This window comes from Elgaria multicarinata, chromosome 16 (assembly GCF_023053635.1).
Source record: "Elgaria multicarinata webbii isolate HBS135686 ecotype San Diego chromosome 16, rElgMul1.1.pri, whole genome shotgun sequence".
In the NCBI taxonomy this organism is placed as follows: Eukaryota; Metazoa; Chordata; class Lepidosauria; order Squamata; family Anguidae; genus Elgaria; species Elgaria multicarinata.
Genome location: NC_086186.1, coordinates 18,409,845 through 18,437,841, shown reverse-complemented (window position 1 = coordinate 18,437,841; position 27,997 = coordinate 18,409,845). Strand labels below are relative to the sequence as shown.

The following is a 27,997-nucleotide window of genomic DNA, read 5'->3' as shown; positions in this document are numbered from 1 at the left end:
CACCCTCTTTCCTCCTCCTCTCTCTCTCTCTCTCTTGGTTCTGCCTGCAAAAGGAAAGCAACATGGCTTTCATTCCTGTGCAGGCGACATCTGACTTTCCCCTTCAGAACCTCCCGTACGGGGTCTTCTCTACGAAAGAGAAGGTAAGTAAGTGAGTGGCTTTACTTTCACTTTGGGCTTTTTGACCCCGATTGAAAGGGGCAGGGTGTGTGTGTGTGTGTGTGTCCATGCCTGACATGATCAGCCAGGCTGGAAGCTTCCCTCGATTGCATTAGAAAAGTTGCAACGCTTTTCTGCGGCCGAATAACCAGTAAAGACCCACACACGCAACACTCCCGCCATGCCGCCACTTTTGAAGCTTGTGAAAAGGCACACCAAAAAAAAAAGTCTATTAATTTCCAGAGGCTGATGTGTTTCGATGTATGGCGGTAGCTTAAGTTACATGCAAAGCAGCTATCGTGATAGGTAATGATACCAGATCAATGAGTACATGGGTTTTTTTTTTAATAAAGCTCTGAGATAGCTTTTCCCCATCCTGGTGTCCTCCAGATGGGTTGGAGTGCAACTCCCATGATCCCCAGCCAGCATGGACATCATGGGAGCTGCAGTTTATATTTATTTACAAAATTCGTATACTGCTGCATAACTGAAACAGATTCTGGAGCAGTGGACTTAAGAAGTAAAGCAGTAAAAGATACAAAGGTTAAAACACCATTAAAATTGTACTTTTAAAAAACAGAATGCTAATAAAACAAAACATGGCTGTCAGTCAAGGAACACTTCCTGGAATAGAGCTGTTTTCAGGAGGCGCCGGAAGCAACACAGTTTTTGCACCTGCCTGACCTTCAGAGGCAGGGAGTTCCAAAGAAAGGGGGCCACCACGCAAAAGGTGCTTCTCTTGGTGGACTGCAACTGGGTACCAGGACGGAAAGCAGCTATATCTGGAGGGCACCAGCTTTTGGGCTATAAGGCTTTTTATTCTGTGCCTGTGTTCGTTCTGCGTTAATATGCGGTAATATAGGGCTAAAGGGCACGCTCCGTGAAACACATAGCGTGCAGCCGATCCACACCATTGGATTTACCTTAGCACAGGGGGAGGGGGGCGGTCTAGCTTGGCAGTCCAACACATGGGTAGGGGAGTTTAAACTTTCCCACCAAGTCATTTCCCCTCTGTTCTGCACGGATTCCCCCACTATAGGGACTTTATTAGCCCCTGCATGTGGTGGTGGAGAAGGCTGAGAGAGAAAGTTTCGACCTCTCCTACCCACGCACAGCGGTCCCTAGGGTTACCTGGGAGTAAGTCCCACTCTGTGAAGTAGGTTAGGCTGTGGGTCAGCGACTGGCCCAAAGTCACCCAGTGGGGACTAGATCCTGGATCTCGGAGGTCCCAGTCCAACTTCTGTGTAGACATGCCTAGGATTGTGCTGTTGACGTCCATCTGTGCATGTATATGCATTAGAAGGCAAGGTGCAGACATGGTCATCTGCGCACATGCGGTCACACAGAAATATTTAACATGTTATAGAACCTCAGGGTTCTATATTATGTGAAAAGTGGCCACTTTCATGCTCTTGTATACACACTAAGGGAACAAATTCAGGTTTTCCCAAACGATAGCACAGGGACTACGATCTCCTAGAGAAAATCAGGACAGTGGGGGCATAAGACTTAGTTCTAACGACAGGTTGTCCATTAACTTGCCTGCTTGCAGAAACTCCTCTGAGCAAACATTTGGGTGATAAAGTGTTTGAGATTTAGAAGTATGGACGCATGCTTGCCCCAACCCCCTTTGATGAAATAGCTCCCAGGGAGCCTAAACAAATGTTAAATAAATAAAGAGTGCTCCTCCAGAAGACTGTGGCCAGACTAGGCCAGCCTTCTTCAACTTGGTGCATTCCAGGTGGGCTGGATTACACTTCCCCATGGCCGTGCTGACTACACCTCCCAGCATTCTTGACCATAGGCCATGTAGTCTGGGGCTGATGGGAGTTTATTTATTTATTTATTTAAGGATTTTTATGCCGCCATTCAGCCAAAAAAGGCTCTCACGGCGGCTTACAAAAGTCTTTCTTGACAGTCCCTGCCCACAGGCTTACAATCTAAAAGACATGACACAAAAGGAAAGGGGATTGGGAGGGAGGAGGAGGGGGGAAAGGAAAGCAAATTCAGGCACTACAATCTTAATTGCAAAGTTCAGCAGTTACAGTTGACAGCAGGAGGGAGGGGGCTCTCAGCTGGAGCTGGACCCAGGCACGGTGGAGAGGTGCCTGGCTGCTGCTTCCTCCCTCACTGGTGGCCTCTGCAGAGACAGTTGGTAGCAGGAGGGAGGGGGCTCTCAGCTGGAGCTGGACCCAGGCACGGTGGAGAGGTGCCCGGCTGCTGCTTCCTCCCTCACTGGTGGCCTCTCCAGAGACAGTAGGTAGCAGGAGGGAGGGGGCTCTCAGCTGGAGCTGGATCCAGGCACGGTGGAGAGGTGCCTGGCTGCTGCTTCCTCCCTCACTGGTGGCCTCTGCAGAGACAGTTGGTAGCAGGAGGGAGGGGGCTCTCAGCTGGAGCTGGACCCAGGCACGGTGGAGAGGTGCCTGGCTGCTGCTTCCTCCCTCACTGGTGGCCTCTGCAGAGACAGTTGGTAGCAGGAGGGAGGGGGCTCTCAGCTGGAGCTGGACCCAGGCACGGTGGAGAGGTGCCTGGCTGCTGCTTCCTCCCTCACTGGTGGCCTCTGCAGAGACAGTTGACAGCAGGAGGGAGGGGGCTCTGAGCTGGAGCTGGACCCAGGCACGGTGGAGAAGTGCCCGGCTGCTGCTTCCTCCCTCACTGGTGGCCTCGCCAGAGACAGTAGGTAGCAGGAGGGAGGGGGCTCTGAGCTGGAGCTGGACCCAGGCACGGTGGAGAAGTGTCCGGCTGCTGCTTCCTCCCTCACTGGTGGCCTCTGCAGAGACAGTTGGTAGCAGGAGGGAGGGGGCTCTCAGCTGGAGCTGGACCCAGGCACGGTGGAGAAATGCCTGGCTGCTGCTTCCTCCCTCACTGGTGGCCTCTGAAGTGACAGTTGGCAGCAGGAGGGAGGGGGCTCTCAGCTGGAGCTGGACCCAGGCACGGTGGAGAGGTGCCTGGCTGCTGCTTCCTCCCTCACTGGAGTTGAAGTCCAAAACCCCTGGAGTTAGGCACTATTGAGTCAACAGCCTGACATTTCACATGCTGCTGTTCAGCAAAGTTCATTGCAACCCATGAACTATGATGTCATATTATATAAGGCTATTCTAATTTTTTTTACTGAAGCCAAAAGACCAAATACCATTTTTTTAAAAATTCAGTTCATCAGTTAGAATTACTAAATGTTACAACCCTGTTGTTGACGTGGTGGTGGTGGTGGTTTGAGCAGGCTAACACTTAGTGAATGTCACAGTCCACATGTATAAATGCTCCCCTCCTCTTCCCTTTTTGTAGCCCAGTCACAGGATTGGAGTAGCCATTGGCGACCAAGTGCTGGATCTCAGTGCTATTAAGCACCTGTTTGATGGCCCAATCCTTTCAAAGCATCACCAAGTCTTTGACCAGGTATTGTATCAAGAAGACAGACTCAGTCCATCACTGGAACATTATTCTGTACAAAAAGGCCCTGGTATAGGGGGATCATATGAAAAGCAGGATGGGCTCTTGTATCTTTGACAGCTGTATAGAAAAGGGAATTTCAGCAGGTGTCATTTGTGTCCATGCAGCACCCAGTGAAATTCCCTCTCCATCACAACAGTTAAAGCTGCAGGAGTCCTGCGCTCTTTTGCATCTGCAGGTTTAACTGTTGTGATAAAGATGGAGTTTTGCCAGGTGCTGCATGTATAACCGTGACACCTGCTGAAATTCCCTTTTCAATACCACTGTTAAAGATGCAGGAGCCCGGTCCTCCTTTCCATGGGGTCACCTTAATACCCCTGCCTTAAGGTACTGTGTGTGAGCGTATACCTGGGAGAACAAGTTTGTTCTCATTTCATCCCTTTGCAGCCAACCCTCAACCATTTCATGGCACTGGGCTGGGAAGCGTGGGCGGAAGCCAGAACTTTTCTTAAAAAGCTGCTCTCTGCTGAAGAACCAACGCTGAGAGATAACACGGAGTTACGCAAAAGGTAAAGAACTGGGGAGAGGTTAAATAGCCAGGGCTGTGTGTGTGTTAGCTGCTGTGATGTGGCAGAAGTGCAGGACACCCGCAGGGGGTGGCAGAGGCCCCAAGATTCACGCATGTCCCCTAATACTCAGTGGGACTTACTTTGAGTAAATATGTCTACAATTGCTCTGTCAGTTTCCAAATTTATTTATTTATTTATTAAATGTAAGTTTCTAGCCCTCATAGTTTGTGTGTTAACACACACACAGCACCCTAATAATTACATGCTGCCTTTCCGTCACATGGTGACATTTAAAGGTGGCAATGTCACAAGGCAAAGCTTGAAAAGGTGAAGGCAAATGCTTGTTTGAGATGTCAGAGATGGGGGTGTTGAATAAGATTCCAAGCAGTCAGAGAGTGCCAACAGTGTGCTGTGGCTGCAAAAAAAGCAAATGGTATTTTGGGCTTCATTAATAGACATATAGCTTCTAAATCGCACGAGGTCCTGGTTCCCCTCTATTCGGCACAGGTTAGACCTCATCTCGAGCATTGTGTCCAGTTCTGGGCTCCACACTTCAAGAAGGATGCAGACAAGCTGGTTCACAGGAGGGCAACAAAAATGTTCAGGGGTCTGGAAACAAAGCCCTATGAAGAGAGACTGAAAGAACTGGGCGTGTTTAGCCTGGAGAAGAGAAGACTGAGGGCAGACATAACACTCTTCAAGTACTTGAAAGGTGGTCACACAGAGGAGGGCCAGGATCTCTTTTCGATCATCCCAGAGTGCAGGACACAGAATCATGGGCTCAAGTTACAGGAAGCCAGATTCCACCTGGCCATCAGGAAAAACTTCCTGACTGTTAGAGCAGTATGACAATGGAACCAATGACCTAGGGAAGTCGTGGGCTCTCCCACCCTAGAGGCATTCAAGAGGCAGCAGGACAGCCATCTTCCAGGTTTGCTTTAAGGTGGATTCCTGAATTGAGCAGGGGGTTGGACTCAATGGCCTTATAGGCCCCTTCCAACCCTACTAATCCATGATTCTAGGATTTCAGTGCCCTGTACAGCTGCTTGCTACTCCACTCCCCTATATGATCATCATCAGCAGAATAAATTATAGAAGATATGTATTTATTTGTTTGTTTGTTTATTTATTTATTTATTTATTTATTTATTACACTTATATACCGCCCCCATAGCCAGAGCTCTCTGGGCGGTTTACAGAAATTCTAAAATTGAGATAAAAACAAGTATACAAAATTTAAAAATTTAAAACACAGAACATACACACATAAAGCATTAAAAACCGTTAAAAAACTAAACATGTGGGTGATTAAAATGTGCTGCCATATGCCTGGGCAAAGAGGAAAATCTTAACCTGGCGCCGGAAAGACAGCAGCGTTGGCGCCAGGCAAGCCTCGTCAGGGAGATCATTCCGGAAATCATGCAAATTGTCATAATTTGCATGATTTATGCACACAGCAGAATATGGCTTTTCTTTTCCTATGCTTCTCTTGGAATGTGCCATTAGGTTAACAAAGTTTTGCGAATGAGACGGGTTCAAATTAAACATGACGGCAGCCGAGCTGGTTAAACTATGGATGGGGAAGAATTGTGTTTGGTCTGCATTTTTAAGTGATCTGATCCTAATTTGCACTTCCTGGGCTAATATATGGATCAGAACACCGTTATCCTTTGGACTATGGGCATATCTGACTCAAAACATTTGTATAAACAAGCATCTTTTGGGTAGAGTTACGTACAAAATATGTGTGTTCGGGGGAAATTGGATATAAAAATTAAGAGATTTTCATACAATTTTTTTTTAAAAAAAACTTGCAGGTGTTGCAGAAATTGGGTGGAACAGATATACAATTGAATCCATGTGAAACTGACATGCACTGGACATTGATTTGTCCATTCCCAGTCTATACCTGAGTCTACCTCATCTACTAGAGCCTGGTGACTGGACCAGATAACCCAGGGCTCACCTACACCAAGCAGGATATTCCACTATGAAAGCGGTATATAAAAGGCAGGAGTCACACCAAGCAGGATGTTGCGGTATGAAAGTGGTAGATGGCATGTGTCCATGGGCCCCAGTAGTGGTCAGTGCACTTCAATACCCCTATAAAGCAGCAGTGTGGCTCCTGCCTTTTATATACTGCTTTCATAGTGGAATATCTTGGTTGGTGTAGATGACCCCCAGGCTGAACAAGCCCCATCCCCATGTGTTATAAATAAGCAGGATATAAATGAAATAAATAATCATCAAAAGTCCCAAGCATGGCTCCATGTTTCTGTGCCCTGAACAAGATCAATTAAGGACATTCTTCTCCACAACAAGAATCTGGGAATAGACCCTAAACTTGTAGCGTGGGCATACATTGCAGTAAATGTTAGACAACTGGGAAATGTTGACTTTGATCAATAATTCTTAATATCAGCAAGCCCAGGAGGGAAATGTCAGAAAATTCAACTTAAGTGCCATTGGTCTTTGACTTGGAGATAGATAGAATAGGGCTGAGTCCCTTAGGTTCTTGAGAACAAAACCTTTCTAGTTTCTTTTTCTTCTTTCCCCCAGAGCATTTGTGCCTCAGGCGTCTGCTATAATGCACCTACCAGCCGAAATTGGTAAGTCCCCTGAACTTGCAACAAATTCATCATCTATACACATGCAGATGGAAGAATGAGGTGGTAGAATTCTGGGGACATTATCACTTCAGTCTGCAGATAAAGGACGTGATGTTTGAATACTCACACACATTACAAACAACAAAAACACCTTTGTGCTAGTAAAGTGTGTGAGAGAGCATACTAGACAGAAAGTCTCTAACCAGACCTGTTCCTTGATGTGCTAGTTTCCTACCTGCAGAGACATATTTTGAAAGTCTTCCTAAGAAGACTGCTTTAAGCATCCTTTAACTCCCACCCACTTTGATAACCCAGTCAATGGCAACACTTAGTTCACCCGGTTTTTCCATGCCAACTACAGTATCTGACAGTGTCTTTGAATCCTGGTTCTCCTATCTTTTCCCCTCACTTCTTCCATTACTTTGAGCGCTCATAAAATCTGACTTCTTTGGAAGGCACATGACAGCAATGCAAACTGTACAGGTGTAAATTACCTTAGGGCTACTTTTCCATGTGGTTTTGACATGTGGGCCGACATTATGGGTAACTGAACCATATTGCCATGGCTCTTCAGTATTACTTTTCCTGTTTGTGCCATTTTAGCAGCATTTTCATTAATTTTTCACCGTTTTTTTTTTTAAGAAAGAAAATTATTAAAGTATTTGTGCAATAGCATTAAAACCCAGATGGTTGACTTGTGACTCTTCAGATATTTTGGCCTACAGCTCCCATCAGTCCTAGGCAGCATAGCAAATGGAGAGGGATAATGGGAGTTGTAGGTCATATTTTGGCACACAAGTCTGCCTGATTTAAATGAAAATTATTTTAGTGCTTGTTCAAAAATGTATTCTTTTCCTTTTCCTTTTTTAAAGACACTGCTAAAATGGTGCCCTCGGGTGCATTGTCCTTTCTCCCCATGCACAGCAGTTACTCCCACTAACTCTATCTATCTCACACACACACACACACACACACACACACACTACACACACTAGTGTGGAATGTCTGAGTAAACCATTGGAGACGCCATGTCAAGTAAATCAAACCATTTCCCACAGAGACCACCAGAGGGCAGTAGGTGACCTGTATAAGCAACTGCTCAGCGTGGTACTTGTGATTTTAGATATTTTACAGGCTAACGACAAAAATGAGCTAGATGTATAGGAAGATGGGGAAGGGGGGTTGGCTTTCTTTGTTTCCGGGGCCAAACACATGGAAACACAAGTGTGGTGCCCAGAACTGCATCCAGTTCTGGGCACCAGACTTCATGAAGGATGCAGACAAGCTGGAGCGTGTTCAGAGGAGGGCAACCAGGATGATCAGAGGTCTGGAAACAAAGCCCTATGAGGAGAGACTGAAAGAACTGGGCCTGTTTAGCCTGAAGAAGAGGAGATTGAGGGGAGACATGATAGCACTCTTCAAATTCTTGAAAGGTTGTCACACAGAGGAGGGCCAGGATCTCTTCTCGATCATGACAGAGTGCAGGACATGGAATAATGGCCTCAAGTTACAGGAAGCCAGATTCCGGCTGGACATCAGGAAAAACCTCCTGACTGTTAGAGTAGTACGACAATGGAACCAGTTACCTAGGGAGGTTGTGGTTACCTAGAGGCCTTCAAGAGGCAGTTGGACAACCATCTGTCAGGGATGCTTTAGGGTGGATTCCTGCATCGAGCAGGGGGGTTGGACTCAATGGCCTTATAGACCCCTTCCAACTCTACTATTCTATGATTCTATGAAACCCTAGGGTTGGGTCCAGACTTAGTCATCCTTAGAGTGGACCCAGTGAAATCAATTGGACTCAGCTTAGTCATGATTGACTTAAGTCCCATTGATTTCAGTGGGTCTACTCACAGAGTAGGCATCCTGGTACCTTTGAGATGTTTTGGACCACAATTCCCATAGTCCCCAGTCAGGGATTGTGGGGGTTATAGTCCAAAGTATCTGGAAAGCACCAAGTTCCATGCCCTTGGCCTACTCCAAGGACGATGAACCCATAGTTTTGAAGTCCTAGGAAGCAATCATTCTACCCCACTCTGCACTCTTCAGACCTCATCTGGAGTTCTGTGTTCAGTTCGGATGGCGCACTTTAAGAAGGACAAATTGGAACGGGTTCAGGGGGCAGCAAACAAAAATATTCACAGGTACAGAAAACAACCCTCCTCTTCATGTGCCATTTGGGATCTGCACAGAACTCTGGAATTCTTTTCCACCACTTCTCAGGACTGCCTCAAAGTTTCAAACTTCATGCAAGCTGTCCCATGCTGTTTCGCCAATTCTTATCTTTCCAGGAGATTACACGGATTTCTATTCCTCTCGGCAGCACGCTACAAACGTTGGGGTGATGTTCCGGGGAAAGGAGAATGCTTTGATGCCGAATTGGTCAGTAGCTGCTTTCCCCACAATGCAATGTTTGGTGCCACGTTGCTTGAGATGTACGCTGGGGTGTAAATTGGGGATCATTTATTATTTGCATGCGGTTAGTGAGATAATATTTGTGGAGTGCTTTGAACTCGGAAATGCTTTGTGCCACTGCCAAGGGATGCATTTTAATATGAACCAACCAAATTTGCACTTCTTGAAACAAATTCACGAATCGGAATGCAATTATCCTTTGTTTTTTGCAGGTCTGCGATCAAAACATGCCTACAAAAATGCAAAATAACTGCTGTAGAAATGAAACAGAACAATCTTGTGCTGGGGTGTGTGTGTAGAATTGCAAACATTATAGAAAGTAAAACAACAGATTTGTCCATCCCTATCAATAGGATGGTCACTTCTGCATCACCAAAGAAGAGGGCAAAAGAGAATGTTGATTTGCATAATATTTGCATATGCTAATTCATAGGGATAGATGCAAATGATGACCATAATTTAAATGGAAATAGAGTCCATCTCACCATAGTGGAAAAGCCTGTATCCAGTTGCCCCATGTGCCTGTTTCACAGGCTCCTGTCGAAGTGCTCACCAGTGATGGACACCTTTAACGCCCCCTTTGATCTTCTAGCTTCCTATAATTCTTCATCTTTATACCAGACATATTTATTTATTTATTTATTTATTTATTGCATTTTTATACTGCCCAATAGCCAAAGCTCCCTGGGTGGTTCACAAAAATTAAAACCATTCAAAGTATAAAACAAACAGTATAAAAACAGGATATAAAATACAATATAAAAGCTCAACCAGGATAAAAGCAGCAGCAGTGCAGAAATACAAATTTAAAGTACAAAGTTAAAATTGAATTTATAGACTGTTAAAATGCTGCAAGAATAAAAAGGTCTTCACCCGGCGTCTGAAAGAATATAGTGTAGGTGCCAGGCGAACCTCCTTCAGGAGCTCATTCCACAGCCGGGGCGCCACAGCAGAGAAGGCCCTCCTCCTGGTAGCCACCTGCCTTACTTCCTTTGGCAGGAGCTCACAGAGAAGGACCCCCAAGGATGACCTTAGGGTCCGGGCAGGTACATATGGGAGGAGGCATTCCTTCAGATAGCCTGGCCTCAAGCTGTTTAGGCCTTTAAATGTTAATACCAGCACTTTGAATTGGACCTGGACTGGCAGCCAGTGAAGTTGGAAAAGGACTGGTGTGATGTGGTCTCGTTGGCCAATCATAGGGTAGCATCCAATGTTAGTCCTACATACAGTAGACCCACTGAAATGAACGAGACTTAAATTAGTCACAACTAACTTCAGTGTCATTAATTTCGATGGATCTGCTCTATGTAGGACTAACGTTGGATATTACCCTGAGACTGGGCAGGCCTTCAAACAGAGTACACGTTCAACTAGAAGGACATTCTCAAGCAGAGAGAACACACCGTCACCCAGTGCCATTCATGACTATTTCTATTTTCCAAGGCTGCACTTGCCAGTTGGGTACCATGGACGCGCCTCTTCTGTCGTCGTGTCCGGGACGCCGATCCGAAGACCAGCAGGGCAAATGCGACCTGATGACAGTGAGCTTCTTCCTTCCTCTCACCCATATGAATATGCTTCCACTTTTACAAACATCAGTTAATTAACATAGGCATGGCAAGGCATATTGTTGAGCATGCAAGCCTCATTGTGTGTGTGTTTTCTTTTAATGATGAAATACTATTTAAATGTTATTGGGGAAAAGTTCAGAAAAGGGCAACTGAAATGGTCCAGGGGCTAGAGCAGCCTTTCTCAATCTGGGGTGCTCCAGATGTGTTGGACTACAACTCCCAGAATGCCCCAGCCAGCTGGCTGGGGCATTCTGGGAGATGCAGTCCAACACATCTGGAGTGCCCCAGGTTGAGAACCACTGGGCTAGAGCATCTCCCCTACGAGGGAAGATTACAATACCTGGGACTTTTCGCTTAGAGAAAAGTTGAGTGTGGGGAGACATGACAGAGGTGTACAGAATTATGCATGGTGTGGAGAAAGTAGATAGAGAGATATTTTCTCCCTCTCTCATAATACTAGAACTGAATTGGGTCAACCCATGAAGCTGATAGATGGGAGATTCGGGAGGTTAAAGGAAGACCAGATAGAGATGTACAAAATTATGTGTGGGATGGAGAATGTGGATAGGGAGACATTTTTCTTCCTCTCTCTCATAATACTAGAACCAGGGTCACCCCATGAAGCTGATTGGTGGGAGATCCAGAACAAATAAAAGGAAGGACTTCTTCACCCAGTGCTTAGTTAAACTATGGAATTTGCTTCTACAAGATGTGGTGATGGCCACCGATTTGGATGGTTTTAAAAGGGGGTTGAAGACACTCCTGGAGGAGAAGGCTATCAATGGCTATTAGTCCCGGTGACTATGTGCAACCTCCATGATCAGAGGCAGTAAGCCTGTATACACCAGTTGCTGGGGAACATGGGTGGGAAGGTGATGTCGCATTCCCATCCTGTTTATGGGTTTTCCGTGGGCAGCTGGTTGTCCACTGGGTTGTTTTATAATGCTTTTCTTGGTTTTAATTTTTGTGAACCGCCCAGAGAGCTTTGGCTATTGGGTGGTATAAAAATGTAATAAATAAATAAAATAAATAAATAATACTAGACGGACCATTGGTATGAGCTAGCATAGCTCTTATGTTCTTAATATTGTTAAAAAAATAATGTGCTTATTTTTGTGTGTTCATTCTGTTTAAATCCTAGCTAAACCTCCAGTGTTTGGTGCTTGCAAACTTTTGGATGTCGAATTAGAAATGGTAGGATTTTATTTTCTTATATCCTCCCACTTCCACTCCTTTCTTCTCTCTTCCACTCCCCGTTTCAAAACCCCTGAGCAAAAATAGTTCATCTTATTGATAAATAACCTTACAGAGAAGCCGGTGCTATTTTAATAGTGCAAACGACGCTGCACATGCCCTTGGCCAGGAGGTAAAGGAGAAAGATGGAAAACAATCCCCACATTCTTGTAACCCAGGGATGCTTTTGTTTGCTTTTATCTGTTGAATTTCTGCCCGACAAAACAACCATAACTATCTCTCGGGACAGCTTACAAGCAAATCAAGACAATTAAAGCATCGAAACCATATCATAAAACCACAATTTAAAATTTTAAACAGCAGAAGAATAAAACTTGCATCAAGGGCCAAGATGAAATCATTGCTGGATGATGTTGTAAAAGGCCTAGGAAAATTAGAAAGGCCTTTACTTGCTGCTGAAGAGGCCTTAAAGGGAGGGCCAGGCCAGTAGTGGCTCAGTGGTGGAGCATTTGTTTTGCATGCCAAAGATTCCTGGTTCAACCCCCTGCATTTCCAGGGAGGACTGAAAAACATTCCTGTCTGAAACGCGTTGGTGGAGAGCCGTTGCCTCTCAAATGTACATGATGCTGAGCTAGATGAATCGATGCTCTGTGTTGGTCTAAGGCAGTTTCCTAAGTTCCTATGAGAATATTCCAAAATCCAGGGGCCATTGCCAAAAAGGCCCTGTAAGCAGTCATCAGCACCTCACTAAGGGCATCTAGAGGGGTTATCTCACTAAAGGCATCTATAGAGATTATTTCAGTGTACGGGCAGGTAGAGATGTGGAAAAGATCAGCAGCGGTCAGTACCATTGGGCAACCTCTATCTGACAAGACCTTCTCCTGCATTTTTCAGGCGTTCTTCGTAGGCCCTGGAAACAAAGCTGGAGAGCCCGTCCCCATCCGCGAAGCGCACAAACACATCTTTGGGATGGTGCTCATGAACGATTGGAGCGGTAATGTTCCCTTTGGGAGAAAACCTCTTGGTGCATTTTATGGCCGAAAATGTGGGGAAACAAAAGCAGCATTTGGAAGATGGTTTCAGGGGAACAAAGACAAGAAATGGAGCTTAAAACCCTGTCCCTCCGTGGTCACGTTTGCATGTCACGCTAAACCATGGTTAAGTAGGGTGGCCACTCACATATCACCCCCCCCCCAAAAAAAAGAGGCTATAGCTTTGCATAGGCTAATTTATCTGCATCGACACACATTTAGAAAGAAGGATTATAATTTAAACAGAAATGCAATCCATCTCACCCTATGGAGGGAGGCTGTGACCAGATGGCTGCTCCGTCTCCTGTCCAGGTGCTAACTGCTGCCAGGTGACATCATGCCTCCATCTCTCCCTTCTTACGATGCTCATTATCTTTTTTTTTAATTATTATTATTAAAAAAAATTATTTTCTACAATACTTAAACATACACCATTACAATTAAAACAAAACAACATACTATATAAATGTTGAATAACATCGATATCATATCTATATAACATAATCAAACTTAACATACCAGTGCACCCCCCACCTCGGGATCTCATTCCTGATTCCAAAATCTCATACTTTCTTCTGCTGGTGGTTCCCCACTTCCCTTAGAAAACACAAATATAAGAACTGTTTCCAAATTCCTTCAAAATCATTTGTTTTAGCTATACCTCTTCTCCATTTAATATTACAAGTCAATTTATCATTAATAGCTATATCCCATACTTCTTTATACCGTTCTTCAATACAATATTCCCCTTGAATCTTCCAGTTCCTAGCTACAATCAATCTTGCTGCAGTCAGCAAATTCGTTATCAATTCCTTAATTTCTTTTTTACATTTTAAATCTTCAAATAGTGACAGTAATGCTACTTTAGGTGTTCGCTCTATCTTCATTCCCACAATTTCTTCAATCTCCAAAAACACCATCTTCCACAATTTTTGTACATATTTGCATTCCCACCACATATGTAAATACGTTCCTTTTCCCCCACATCCTCTCCAACAATTTGCTGAATGTTGATTATTTATCTTATTTAATCTAACCGGGGTTAGGTACCGCCTCCATATAATTTTAAAGTAATTCTCTTTTATTCTTACTGACATATTTTTCAATGCTCTTTGTTTCCATAGTCCCTCCCAGCTCTGACGCTCATTATCTTTAAGCTTGGCATGAACTGGGGAACCCTTCAAACAGAGAACACCTCCAAATAGAGGGCTGTCCTCTGTAAAATACGTATGTGAGTGCCCTATGATTAAGCACAGTGCCAAGTCCGGAGTTTTGGGGGCCCATGGGCAAGACACCCTCAGTGGGGCCCACCCTCTGTGAGCCTACCTTCTCACCACCATTGCAACCAGCTGCTGTTGCTCCATGTCATCATTGCTACCACTTGCTTGTTTGATGGGCAGAGAGCCAGTGAGGACATAGGCAGGGGACCCTCCTGCTCCTCCTTCTGACCACCACCGTTGTCTGGGCCAGCGCGAGAGGCAGGTGAACAAGCAGGGTGCCATGGTGAAGAGAGGAGCAGCTCTTAGGTGCCCAACCACTTAGCAAGTGCTCAACCATGCCTACCTTTGCCCTGGTTAAGCATGACATACAGGAATAGAATCATAGAATAGCAGAGATGGAAGGGGCCTACAAGGCCATCGAGTCCAACCCCCTGCTCAATGCAGGAATCCACCCTAAAGCATCCCTGACAGATGCTTGTCCAGCTGCCTCTTGAAGGCCTCTAGTGTGGGAGAGCCCACAACCTCCCTAGGTAACTGATTCCATTGTCATACTGCTCTAACAGTCAGGAAGTTTTTCCTGATGTCCAGCTGGAATCTGGCTTCCTATAACTTGAGCCCGTTATTCCGTGTCCTGCACTCTGGGAGGATCGAGAAGAGATCCTGGCCCTCCTCTGTGTGACAACCTTTTAAGTATTTGAAGAGTGCTATCATGTCTCCCCTCAACTTTGGCTTGCACCGTCCTCCATCCTGCATGGCTGGGAGGAGGAGTTTGGAAGCTTTCATTTTGGTTTTGTTTCATCGTGGCTTGTCCGGAGTGAAAAAAATGCAGTTAATACTAACTAAAGTTAATTTCCAAAGTTTTGTTAGCTTCTGAAGCTGGTTTGTTGAAACAAACCCTAGTTAATGTTAAACATGGTTCCAGGTCCAAATAACACAGCAAACTGTGGTTCACTGAAAGCGAACATGAAAGCTTACGAACATCTCTTGGCTGCATGGAAGGAGAAGGGAGGGGACCGTGCACAATCCCACGTCTCACTGTGGCTTCTTCCTGCTCATGCACGTCATGCTAAACCATAGCTTAGCGTGATGTGCGAACATGGCCATTGCGTACAAAAGGGTGGCGGAAATTCATTAAGGGATCAGTGTGATCCTTAGTACATACTATTTTTCCATGGCTGTGAATTTCCAGTGTTTCTTTAGGAAGATTTATACCACAGTGCACTGAGTGGTTTGGCGGTGCTGAAACTTCTGGCCATGATTGGATGAGCCTCCCTAACACGGAGCTGCACAAGGGCTGCCTCTGACTGTCATTGGCTGCATTCAGACATGATACCAAACCACGATTTGTCAAGCCATATCATGGCTTTGATGTTATGTCTCAATCTATGCCCGCTTTCAAGCCGCGGTTTGTGATGGGGTTATCAAATCATGATTAGAAGCTAGTTTGTGAACCACAGTTAGAGCCATCGATCTGCCTCAAGAGGCTGCTGCAGCTTGAAGATGGGAGTGAATTTATGAACCAGAGTCCTGAGGAACTGAGAAACAAAAGCAGACAAGCAGCCTCTAATTCAGGAATTGTGGGCCGTAAGCCTGGAAGTTCAAACCATAGTGTGGGTCCTTAACTGTGTTTAGCAGAAACCACAGCTTGGCTTGAACTCTCAATTGAGCTGTTGGCTGGGCTGCGATACAGAGACAGAACAAGCTGGAGAGAACCTATGGATGAGGAAAAGCAAAACTGTGGGCCTAGGCAGGGCCTGAGAAGGAGTCTGGAGGGCAGGGAAAGCCATGTTGGAAGGGTGAAAAGCTTAGAGCAGCCTTCCCCAACCGGACGTAATGGATGGACCCTCCTTGCTTTGACAAGTGAATGCGGTGATAATGAGGCTTTCAAACTTGGCTGTTGTTTGTGACAGCTTAGCTCAGAGGAAGTCAGAAAATGAGGGAAACCACCAAGCAGAATCCAGCTGCCACTTCTTTCCTTTCTCTCTGGAAGGCTTCTCCCCCACACTAGCAATTTAAACCGGGAGCACTTCTTCGCAAAATGACTGGCACTTTCTAATTGAAAAGTTGCAGTTCTGCCGGCTGAAGACCTCTTGCTAAAAGTCAAACCCACTGAATGTAATGATCAGCACCATTGAGTTCAATGGAACTTGCTTCCAGGAAACCATAGGTAGGATTGCTGATCCTTGTAAATTGGACACTAGGCCCTGTACTGCTACTTGTACACTGTCGTGATGCGTTCCTCCACTTCAAAGTTTACCACTGCACCACAGAACCAGAGAAATCTTGGGTCCTAATCCTTGAGCAGAAGCGGTATCATCCTCATTTTCTTTTCTTTTCTTCCCCTCTAGCTCGTGACATCCAGAAGTGGGAATATGTCCCCCTGGGTCCGTTTCTGGGCAAGAGTTTTGGCACCACCATCTCTCCGTGGGTGGTTCCCATGGAAGCTCTGATGCCTTTTGTGTTACCAAATCCCATCCAGGTGAGCAAAAAGGTGGACAGGTGCATCCTGGGTGAATTGAGGGGCAAACGTGTAAGGAAACAGGGTTGATGGTCAGGTGCACAGTTGATAAGTCAATAGATAAACCTTGGTTCTACCAGCACTTGGGAGAACAACCTTCACCCCCATTTTAACAAGAAGAGAAGATATCAGGAGCTGGAATTGACCAGTTCCCTGTTTTCTTCTGCCTTTCCTTTTCCATTTGTTTTTGGTCCCAAACTGAATCACAACCATTCCATGGGGCTATTCACATGTTAAGCTAGCCCATGTTGGGTGGCTAACCACACAGGGTGGGTGGTTTTGCAAAGCCGCCCTGCATATATAGCACATCCGCCAGAAGATCAGCCACCGTGGGTTCTTTGTTTGCCCCCTTCCTCCCCATCCCACATCCCTCCACCCACATCCCAGGGAACCTGGTGGTAGATCCATCTTGTCTGCTGCTAACTCTCCCTTCCCAGCTCTGATCACAGTCTTGCTGCCCCATGGCCTTTACCCCTGATGGGTTGGCATATCTGAGTTCGCATGAAACACCAACCCGTCATGAGTAAAACAACCCCTGTTGCAGATCGTTGGTTATCATGGTGGGTTGTTTGGGGAAAACAAGCCACTTTGATAAGAACGGGATGATACACTAACTAACCCATCATGGGCAGACACCCATGATGTCTTAGCATGCCATGGGAATCCAGTCCATGTCTCAATCTACCATCAGCATTCGATAAACTCACCAGTTTTTGCCAGACTATTTCAAACATTCATTTTCTTTTAATTTACAAACGTCTATAGTTCTGCATATCTAAGGATGCACTACATTATTTGGGGGTGACACTGTTTTGCTTCCAAAATGATAGGCACTCCACCAGGGGGGTTGGACTCGATGGCCTTGTAGGCCCCTTCCAACTCTGCTATTCTATGATTCTATGATCAGAGTTTGCTACTAGAGGGAATGATGTTTCTTGTGTTCTTTTAAGGATCCCAAGCCGCTGCCCTACCTCTGTGATGATCAGCCATATACTTTTGACATAAAGCTCTTCGTTGCTATTAAAGGTACTGAAATCCCTCCAGTGTGGTGTAGTGGCTAAGGTGTTGGACTGGGAGTCGGGAGATCCGGGTTCTAGTCCCCACTCGGCCATGGAGACCCACTGGGTGACTTTGGGCCAGTCACAGACTCTCTCAGCCCAACCTACCTCACAGGGTTGTTGTTGTGAGGATAACCGGAGAGGAGGAGGAGGATTATGTATGCCACCTTAGGTTCCTTGGAGGAAAAAAGGCGGGACATAAATGCAATAAATAAATAAATAAATATCGTGAGGTGGGTTATTCTGAGAATCAGTGACTGGCCCAAAGTCACCCAGTGAGCTTCATGACTGAGTGGGGACTAGAAACCAGATCTCCCAAATCCCAGTAAAGCAATCTAACCACTACACCACCACACTGATTCTCATATATGCATTCTGTATACATCTTTCCCTAATATACACATTTCTACCTTGAGCTGGGAACGCCATGCAAAACTTGGAGAAGTGCGCAGTCCAAAGGATAACGGTGTTCTGATCCGTTGTTCCAGAAAGTGTGTAAATTTGACTAGACAAAACTTCCTAGAAAAAGCCCAAGCCTGATCAGAGATTTCCTTACATTTAAGAAACAGAGAGGGGAGGGGAAAACCCAGGAAGCTGGGGGAAGAGATGTTCTATTAGCCCTGCCCTTCCTATCCTCCTTTTGCTTGTCTCTTCCTTCTTCGCTTTCCTTCTTTCACCCTCTCCGCTGTCATCCGTCCTCAACATCTTTCCCTTCCAGCCATTCCTGCAGCTGTCGGCAGTCCTGAGACAGCAGTTTCTGACAGTGATGGACAGAATTGCTGTCAGTGGCGTCTGATCGATGCCTGCAGTTGCTGGGCTGGGTGCTTTGGTTTGTTTTTTTAAGATTCGAAAATGAAAGAGGAAGGAGAGAGAATGCTGCAGTCTTCCGGCACTCAGAGGTGATGACAGGCCATTTCACATGCATGCCTGTCTAACAAGAGAGAATATGCCTTATACTGGCCAGACCTTTTCTCTTGATAGCCCAGGACTGTCTACACTAGATTCCCCAGGATCCTAGGGAAGGCTTTTCAGTTTTGTTTCATTTTTCCACCTCACCAGCTCACAAACACGCTGCAGTGCAGTCCATGGGAGAAAAATGTGTACACATTTCCAAAATGCACATGATTGAGGCGTGCGCTTGGAGCAATGCACCCGAAAAGGGCCCACATTTTTGTGCCGCGTCTCCACACATGCGCATACACACATACACACACTGCTCACAATCTGATACAGACATGAACCAGAATGAGCTTTTGAGCTAGAAATCTGAGCTGGAGTTCTCTGTTACATCCAAAACTGAATTATGTCCTGTCTTATTCTCCTGGTTTGCTTGTTAACCAACATCAAGCCACCGTTTTCTCATTCAGACATAACTAGGAACCCTGGCTTAATACACCAAAGCTGATACACCACAATAAGAGGGGAGAAGAGGATTGAGGGTGGAGCCCTCAGTCCTGACACTTGTTCCTGGTTTCATAAGCCATGGTTTATTAACCAACCATGGTTTATGAAACCATAAACCATGGTGTATGAATCCTGGGCCTATTGGCTTAACCAGACCAGTGTGTAAGGCTCATATAATCTCAAAATGTTTGCTCTTTGCCCTGTCCTTGTGGCTATTGGAAGCAAAAGGAATTAAGCCAATATGCTTAATTTGTATTTATGCAGATTGTAGAATGGGAGGTATTTAACCTTTAGAATCTGCCCAAATCTACTTAAGTGCAGACAATCTTTATTTGCTTTCAGGAGATGGAATGAGCAAACCAGTTAACATATGCAGCTCAAACTTTAAGGTAAGAAATCTTTTCCGTGTCTGTTTTTTGTTTATTGCGTTCTTGCCTGGGGCGGGGGGGGGGGGGTTGGAATTGGATGCCCCCACAAACCTCTCACCAGCCACTGTGCCACACTGTCACTTATTGTATGGCTAGTATTGATGGGGGAATTCAGAAGGAGGCTTCTATTTGTGTTCACTCAAATGTAAGTAGAAGCCTCTGTGCGATTGGGAAGCCTAATAAAGCAGGATTTCAGAGTTGGGGGGAGAAGGGAGTGGTAGAGGGAAGGAAGATTTAATCCTCCTCTGTTGGTGTGTGGTGGTCCCAATCCAAATTGGAGTGACATGAGTAAATAAAAAAGCTAACCCCTAGGCGCACTCTACGCAATTAGTACAACATTCAGTTTGGTTCATTATTATTATTATTATTATTATTATTATTATTATTATTATTATTTCCTGCCGTTTTTCCTCCAAGGAACTCCAAAGTGGTGTACATAATCCTCCTCCTCTCCATTTTATCCTCACAACAACCACCCTGTGAGGTGGGTTGGGCTGAGAGTCTGTGACTGGCCCAAAGTCAACCAGTGTGTTTCAATGGCCGAGTGGGGACTAGAACCCAGATCTCCTGACTCCCAGCCCAACACTTTAGCCACTACAGCATACTGGTGTAGTGAGGAGAAGGACATTGGGGCAGGGCTTTTAACCCTCATGTGGGCAAGCTGAATGCCTGCATAAGCCTTATATTTATCTGTACACACATAATTACCCACCATTTCCCTGGTTCTGTTTGTTGAGCACGCTCCTCTTCCATTGCAATATACCCTCCTCTCCTCTGGAGGGCAAACTCCCACAAACACTTGTCATTTCTACTGCAAAATTGGATGGCTGCTATTACCTTCTATGGCACTAAAGAACACTGCTTTGGGAGACACTGTTGGAGGAGTGGGGAAAATCTTGCTTCTGACCGCTCAGCGGCATCAGGAGAAGGGATGTGCAAGAATTTGATTTTAGTTTGCAAATTATTCAAACTTGCCCAGGCGCAATAGCAAATACAAATGGGAGTATATTGTTTCAAAAAGAAGAGTTCACAAATTTCTGAGTTTACAATCATGTAAAAAAGAAGAAGAAGCATGTTTTCAAAGCATATAAACTTGACTCAGAAATAAAGGTATTTTTTATTTATGTTTTGTTCTTGTCTGATCTCTCATTGTTGTTTGTAATATGCTACCGACTGGCTGACTGGCTTTTTGGTTTTTAAATTTATTTATTTATTTAAAAAAAAAATGTTGGATATGAAACTGCTCAAGGTCTTAGACCCCAAAGAGGAGGTTTGAGTTTGAACTTTATAAAATTCCTAAAAATCAAAGCATGGATGCAACTGCTTCCAAATTGGCATGGCTAAATCCCTGCTTGTGCTACCATGCTGCCAAGTTTAATCTCTTTATCTTTAAAAAATGATGGAGATGTAAGCATTTTTGTTAATTTCCCTAGACTACAGTGGAGTGGTTATTCCAACTTTAAAAATGGACCTGATCCTCGACGGTTAATCCAATGAAGCAGAGCGATGGGGCAGCTCCGAAATTTGGAGCAGAGCAGTGCCTCATTGAATCTCCACTTCTAATTTTGGAGTGGAGCAGATGTGCTCCGCACACCTCTAATATGCGCACATTTGTGCATGCACACACACATACTCAAGAATTCCTGTGGGTCAGCATACATGGATTCTCCGTACCCTTTTGACAGCGGAAAGACTGATATTACTGCATGGAAGGATAAATGCTCACTCCTATAATGTAATAGATGAAGGACCTTACAACACTTTCAATATTTGAACAAGTGCATATAGACATCACCTTCAAAGGGTTATTTATTTGGGTAACTGGTCCAGTTTTGTTGAAGCTTATGTATAATTGCTAGAAAGTTGTATTTTCATATACGTGCATTTCATATGTGTCATTGATGCATGTTGGTTATCACCTTTAAAGCCCTACATGGTTTGTGGCCAGGCTACCTGCGGGATCGCCTTCTCCTGTACAATCCGCCCTGCGCACTCAGGTCCTCCGGGAAGAATCTACTTCAGTCAGCCAAAGTTAGGCTGACAAGTATTACCCAGAAGACCTTCTGTTCTGCTGCTCCCAGACTGTGGAATGTCCTGCCGGAGGAGACTCTTCAACTTAAGAGTCTATCAGAATTTAAGAAAGCTATAAAGACTGATCTCTTCCGGCAGTCCTATCCAGTGGAATTTTAGGATGTTTTTTGGATGTTTTAACAATGAATATTATGTTTTAATTCAGTTTTATGTATTTTATATTTACAGTTGTTCCCCGCCTCCATCAAAATAGAGAGGCGGGTAAGAAATACAATATATATATATATATATATATATATATATATATATATATATATATTCTTTTTTCTTTTTCTTTTGTTTTATTTTTTCTTTTGTTGAAATTTCACAATAATAATAAGAAGACTTCATATGGGTCATAGACCTGCATCTGTGGTATAGGCCGGCTTCTGCAGAAATGAAACCCATACGGAGGAACGCGGAGTGGGTCTCTTATCACCCCCAATGTAAACTGCTTGTATTCAAGACACAGATGTGGAGAACATATCAATGAGTTCCAGGAATCGATTTTAAATAATTACGGGCAATGCATTTAAGCTGCTGCTGTGGCATTTTCTGATTAGATAAGGATGTTGTTCCTGGGAGCAGCTAATCCTTTAAACAGCAGGAGACAGAAGCAGGGAGGAATGCTCCCTGTTGGGTGGAGGCATTTGGGGAGGGGCTATAGCTCAGTGGTAGAGCATTTGCTTTTCATGCAGAAGGACCCAGGTTCAATCTGTAAAGACCAAATAGGAAGTAATGGCAAGACCTCTGTCTGAGACCCTGAAGATACAATCTTGAGTTCTATGTACAAATAATCTGCCTCTTGTCCGAGATATCCTCCTATGTATTTCTAGGGATGTACGCATCTTGTAAAACCTGTTCCATCTGTTTTTCGTGGATTGTCAGGCGCCTTTCACTCCATTGCCCGCTCATCGGCGGAATCAGATTTGTTCTCCAATTTCCCGAATTTGCGCAAATTTCCGATTGCGCAAATTTGCGCTTGCAAACATGCGCAGCTCCTCCCAAATGCATGCATCATAAAATGTGTGTTTTCATGTTTTAACCTACAGGAGAAATTCACATTTTCAGCTTCTTCTTTTTTAAAAAACTGTATGTATCTTTCTATGACTAAATATGTATAAGGTTCCAGAAAATAAAATGAAAACAAAAAATGGTCCACAAATCCATGGAATCTGTTCAACTTGGGAAAAGTTGGCCAACCATAGAATCCGTGGGTTGGATAGTAATGGAAATCTAAACTCATTTGATTCTGTTGTGGATTTCTCCAACGTCCCTATGTATGTCTAGCACTCTAAATCTCCCTCTTTCGTCTTCTTTGTCCGCAGTACATGTACTGGACCATGAAACAACAGCTGGCTCACCATACCATCAATGGCTGCAATCTGAGACCAGGAGACCTCCTGGCATCTGGAACTATCAGTGGACCAGTAAGCATTTCATTATTTTGAATCCAGATGTGGGCAGTCCAGTATCTGTGAAACCATTGGACCCCAGATCCTCCAGGGTCTAGATCTGGTCTGAATTGGATCTAAATAAGGCTCTTTGAAGCCACCAAGTCCAAGCACTGGAATTACATCATTGGCTCAACAAGACCTGGATGTCTGAGCTCCTCCTGAGCCTTCGGCACTGGAAATGGGGTCATCCCTGCCAGTGCTTGCAGTGTGCATTAATGAAGGTGGAGAAGCAGCTGGGAGGACCTCGTTCCTAGTGATGGTCCTAGCATGTGCCAAAGCCTGAGATTGCTTCACATTTCTGATGCATTGAGGAAGCTGGGAGCCATGGGAAATGAGGTTCCCCTGATACCCAGTGTCCCTGGATATCCAATGTGTAGGTCGGTCCACGTTCTTCATCATAAATAATGGAGTCCTCTTGGCTGCCTATGCCTCCCCCACTTGACTACACACTTGCTGTATTTCCAGGGACACTGGGAATCACTGCTCCCATAGTAAGCAACGTAAATTGCAGGGTGAGAGAAGGGTGGTAGCTTTTCTCCCCCTTTATGCGCAAAGAATCCTAAAATGTATCAGTGTCCTAAGATCATCTCCTCTTTGTACTCCATTGGAGTTCTTTGTGGAAGGTTTTGCTCTGTTTTGTTTTTAACAGCCTGTGCGGAAATTTCAAAGGCATGAGCTTAAAAACAGCGATGTTCTCTAGCCAAGCTCTTCTTCTAGAGAATAAAGGATCACATTATAGCCAAGCAACAAAGCCTAGCATGTCAATGGATTGGATCAATTGCTGCTGTTGGCAGAGTTCCACTCTCTAAGATCCTGAAGCATCCTTGATTTTTTCCTAAAAACCAGTGATGCCAAGGGTAGAGAAGTAAGACGCCTATGCAGAAGAGGGGGGGAAGGCTAAATTCCAGCCGCAATTTCTGCTTGTAGGATCCTGAGAGCTTTGGTTCCATGTTGGAACTGTCATGGAAAGGGACCAAAGCGATCGACCTTGGGAACGGCCAGTCTCGTAAATTTCTGCAAGATGGGGATGAAGTCATTATAACAGGTACGTGTGTGAACGGCGGAATGGATTGATTGATTGATTGATTTTCTATACCGCCCAATAGCTGAAGCTCTCTGGGCAGTTCACAAAAGGTTATGAAGGACTGTGATGCAGAAGATGGAGCAGACTTGTTATCTGTGGCTTCCAAGGGCATGAAGACTAGAAGCAGGGGTGGAAATTGCAGGGAAGCAGATTTTAGCTAAACATTAGGAGAAACTTCCTAAAGGTAAGAGGAGTGTGGCAGTCGAACAGACTGCCTCAGGAGGTGACGGGCTCTCCTTTGCTGCTGGTGTCTAAGCAGAGTCTGGGTGGCCATTGGTTTGGGAGGCTGTAGCTGCATTCTGAATTGCAGATCTTGCACTGAGCAGGGAGCTGAACTAGATAACCTCTAAGGTAGCACTTTATAGCATGGACCTGGTTCACACCATAGTCCTGGGTTAAACAAGCCATGGGGTCCACAGTACATGCTGGTCACCATTTGCCTAATCACCTGCCCAGGCACAGCTTGTACCATCAGAATCTGGGCAACATAGCTTGTTGGGGGTGGGGTGGAGAGCAATGCTCAAATATGAGAGGAAGGATGAGAGTAACCGCCAGGCCTGTCATCAGCACCCAGCACCCTAGATAAATTGCTGGGCCCCTGTCAGCTTTGCAGAGTCTGGCTCCTCTAAAATCAAAGCCACCCGGCTACCATTCGTGTCATGAGGCACTTACTGTAGCCCTCCGTAATATACAGCCTGCTCAAGTCTGCAGTCCAGATGGGCGGCTTCAAGTGTTGATGGGCTACTCCAACGCCTCTGCACCCCCGGCTGCTTATGGTTCTTATCATTTAGACCTATCTTTGACTAGAGAGCCTTTCAAATAAAGGACCTGGCAGTTTAAAATAGGATACCTGCTCCCCCACCACACACACACACACACACTTTCTTCCTGACATCTGAAATGGAAATATAGCTGCATTAAGAAACCAGTAACAAGAAGGCATCCAAAGGACAATAGATTTAGAAAAAGGTGTGGCTGGACAGCGACCGAAGCAACCTGGGACAATTTGAGTTGTCTCGCTCTGCTGGGAAGCCCAATACAAGGCATCCCCACCAAATGTGATATCCGGGAGTGGGGGGCGTGCAGTACAGTCACCCACAACCTCTTGCCATGCTTCCAGCTGCCTCAAGGATCAGGAATTAAGGGGCGACCCGGGAGTCATCCCATGACGCTGATTGGTGGGAGATCCAGGACAAATAAAAGGAAGGACTTCTTCACACAGCGCATAGTTAAATTGTGGAACTTACTACTACAAGATGTAGTGATGGCCACCAATTTGGATGGCTTTAAAAGGGGGTTGGATAAATTCCTGGAGGCAAAGGCTATCTGTGTCTACTAGCCCTGATGGTTTTGTGCTATCTCCAGTATTCAAGGCAGTAAGCCTATGTGCACCAGTTGCTGGGGAACATGGGTGGGAGGGTGCTGTTGTACCATGTCCTGCCTTGTTGGTCCCTGGCCAGTGGCTTGTTGTGCACTGTGTGGACAGAGTGCTGGTCTGATCCACTTCTTATATTCTGATATGTTCTGCAGTACTGTTCCATCAATTTGCTTAATCCATTCACATTCCCCGTGCCGTATATGTGCTTTCTCTTCCCTCAGGCTACTGCCAGGGAAACGGGTATCGTGTCGGCTTTGGCCAATGTTCTGGAAAAGTGCTCCCAGCTGGACCAGTCTGAAGCTCTTATGCAGAGGACATCTTTGAGAACCGTGGATTCCAGCTGGTGATATTTTTGACTTTGCAGTTTACTACGGGCATGAAGGAACGGAAAAGACCATTGCTGGGTATATCGTTCTGTATTAGGTTCTTGCCATTCTGCATTTCTAAAGAACCCTGCATTCTTAATGTTTCCCTTAATGCCAAGTTTTAGCAATATACGTTGTCAAAAACTACATCTAGTTCTCAATGCTGCATTGCATTCATTTCAATTAGAACCTATTGCAGGGGCTATATTTGGGGCCCGAAAGCTGCTTTTCTGTATCTTCTTTGTATCTGCAAGCTGGCTAAGAAAGGTAATGTCTCTTGAGCATGTACCGAATGCCTCTCTAAATAATGACACTCACCCCGCTGTTTACACTTATACCCATGCATACTTACTGTACCTGGTTAGCTTCTAGTTCACAAATGCTCATGCCGCAATAAATCTGGTAGTCCTCAAGGTGCCACAGGACTCCTCCTTGCTTTAGCTGTGTTTACCTGATAGCCAAGTGGCACACATTGAAGCCCTTTTACTTCCCAGAAATTGTACACAAATTTAGTTGCAGAAAATACATAAAATATTTTTTTAAAAAACAGTTGAAAATATGCATTTCCCCCGTAGGCTAAAGCATGAAAATTCTCATATTGTGGGGATTTGTGCATTCTTGGTGGTGGTGGGCACATTTTAGGGGATTTGCACATTTTGGGGGGGATTTGCACAAGTGTGAATTTTCAGAAATCCAGGAAATTGGGGAAAATCCAATTCCATCTGTTGATGGAATGAAAGGCACCCGACAAACCATGAAATGCAGACAGAATGGATTGTAGAAAATCTGTACATCCCTAGTTGTGAAGGACAGTGTTATTCAGTGGAAAGTCTCTCTTACCTAGACAGTGGGTCCTTCCCTTCTTAGAGTCCTTATAAGCAAGCTGTTTTGAGAAGCAAGGCAACACAAAATTCCCTCCACCCCCCCCAAAAGAACCTGCTGCCAAATTCTAATATAGATGCCCCTCTTTTTCCTGGAATTAGTAACTGGAGGGCCAGATATTTGGCCCAGATCTGTCCCAGGAGAATCTAGTTGCCGACCTTTACCTTAGAACAGTCTTCTCCAACCTGGTGCCCTCCAGATGTTTTGTACTTCAACTCCCACAGCCACAGCCAGCAAGGCCAATAGAGGATCAATAAGAGTTGGTGACAAGGGCAGTGAGAAAGTAGACTCAGTGAAGGAGGGGGCCATCGAGGGTTTCTAGAGCCCAAGGTCTCTCGAAATACACCACCATTTCCCTGACCCTGAATTGCTGACATGACTTCTAGCTGCCTTCTGGCATCTGCTTCTGGTTTCACTCTGTCGTTCTTTAACTTCATCCAAACCTCATTTCCACATCCCAATTTGCTTGCAGTACATGTGACCTCCTGACACATGAAGGAGAGGAAAAAATGCATCTAAAATGAAGATTGATGGGGGAAATGTGGTGGAACAGATAAATCCGTCGTAGCTGATCACTGCCTAGGAAATTGGCCTTTTTCAGCAAATGCCCCCAAAGCGTGATGATAAAAGTTCCCTTTGAATGGGAGACTTGGTCAATTTCACCTTGCCAGCGAATAGGTATGGCTTGTGCCAACTGCAGTGCCACAAAATGGACAACTCTCTGACTCCCTTATCTCTCCACGGAAAGCAATTTACTTTCCTAGCATTTATGGTAATTCAAAGATGCGCTGCCTCAAGAGATGGATCTGTTTGTCTTCATGTCATCAGGCTTGGTCGTATGACATATTGGCTGGAGAATATGCTGTTGCGCAACTGTGTGTCTTTTAAGTAAAGCTGGGTGTGTAGCAACTTCATAATAAAATATCAATCCCAAAAAACCGAGGGCATATTTTACCTTTAGACTTCAACTGGTTGAGAGTAATTCATTTATCCCAGGGAAACATATAGTTAGGAACAAAGGAAGCTGCCTTTAATCACATCTGACTATTGGTTCATCTCAGGCAGGATTTACACTACTGCTTTAAAATGGTTTGTAACAGTAGTGACAACCGTTGGGGCCTAGGACACACTCCCTATACAGTTTTCAAAGCGTTTTCAAAGTGTCATATCCTGCTTGGTGTAGATCTGGCCTCAG

At 45.0% G+C, this 27,997-nt stretch overlaps 1 protein-coding gene across 1 annotated transcript; it reads left to right on the top strand.

Moving 5' to 3' along the window:
* On the top strand, positions 1-26,333 carry FAH (fumarylacetoacetate hydrolase). Its single transcript, XM_063142558.1, has 14 exons — positions 1-143; positions 3,445-3,555; positions 3,997-4,118; positions 6,678-6,727; positions 9,019-9,109; positions 10,586-10,683; positions 11,855-11,907; positions 12,802-12,901; positions 16,507-16,637; positions 17,627-17,702; positions 19,481-19,527; positions 22,965-23,066; positions 24,021-24,138; positions 25,777-26,333. The coding sequence occupies exons 1-14, from the start codon at positions 63-65 to the stop codon at positions 25,851-25,853; spliced, it is 1,257 nt and encodes a 418-aa protein (XP_062998628.1). The 5' UTR covers positions 1-62; the 3' UTR covers positions 25,854-26,333.
* Positions 26,334-27,997: the final 1,664 nt, after the last annotated feature.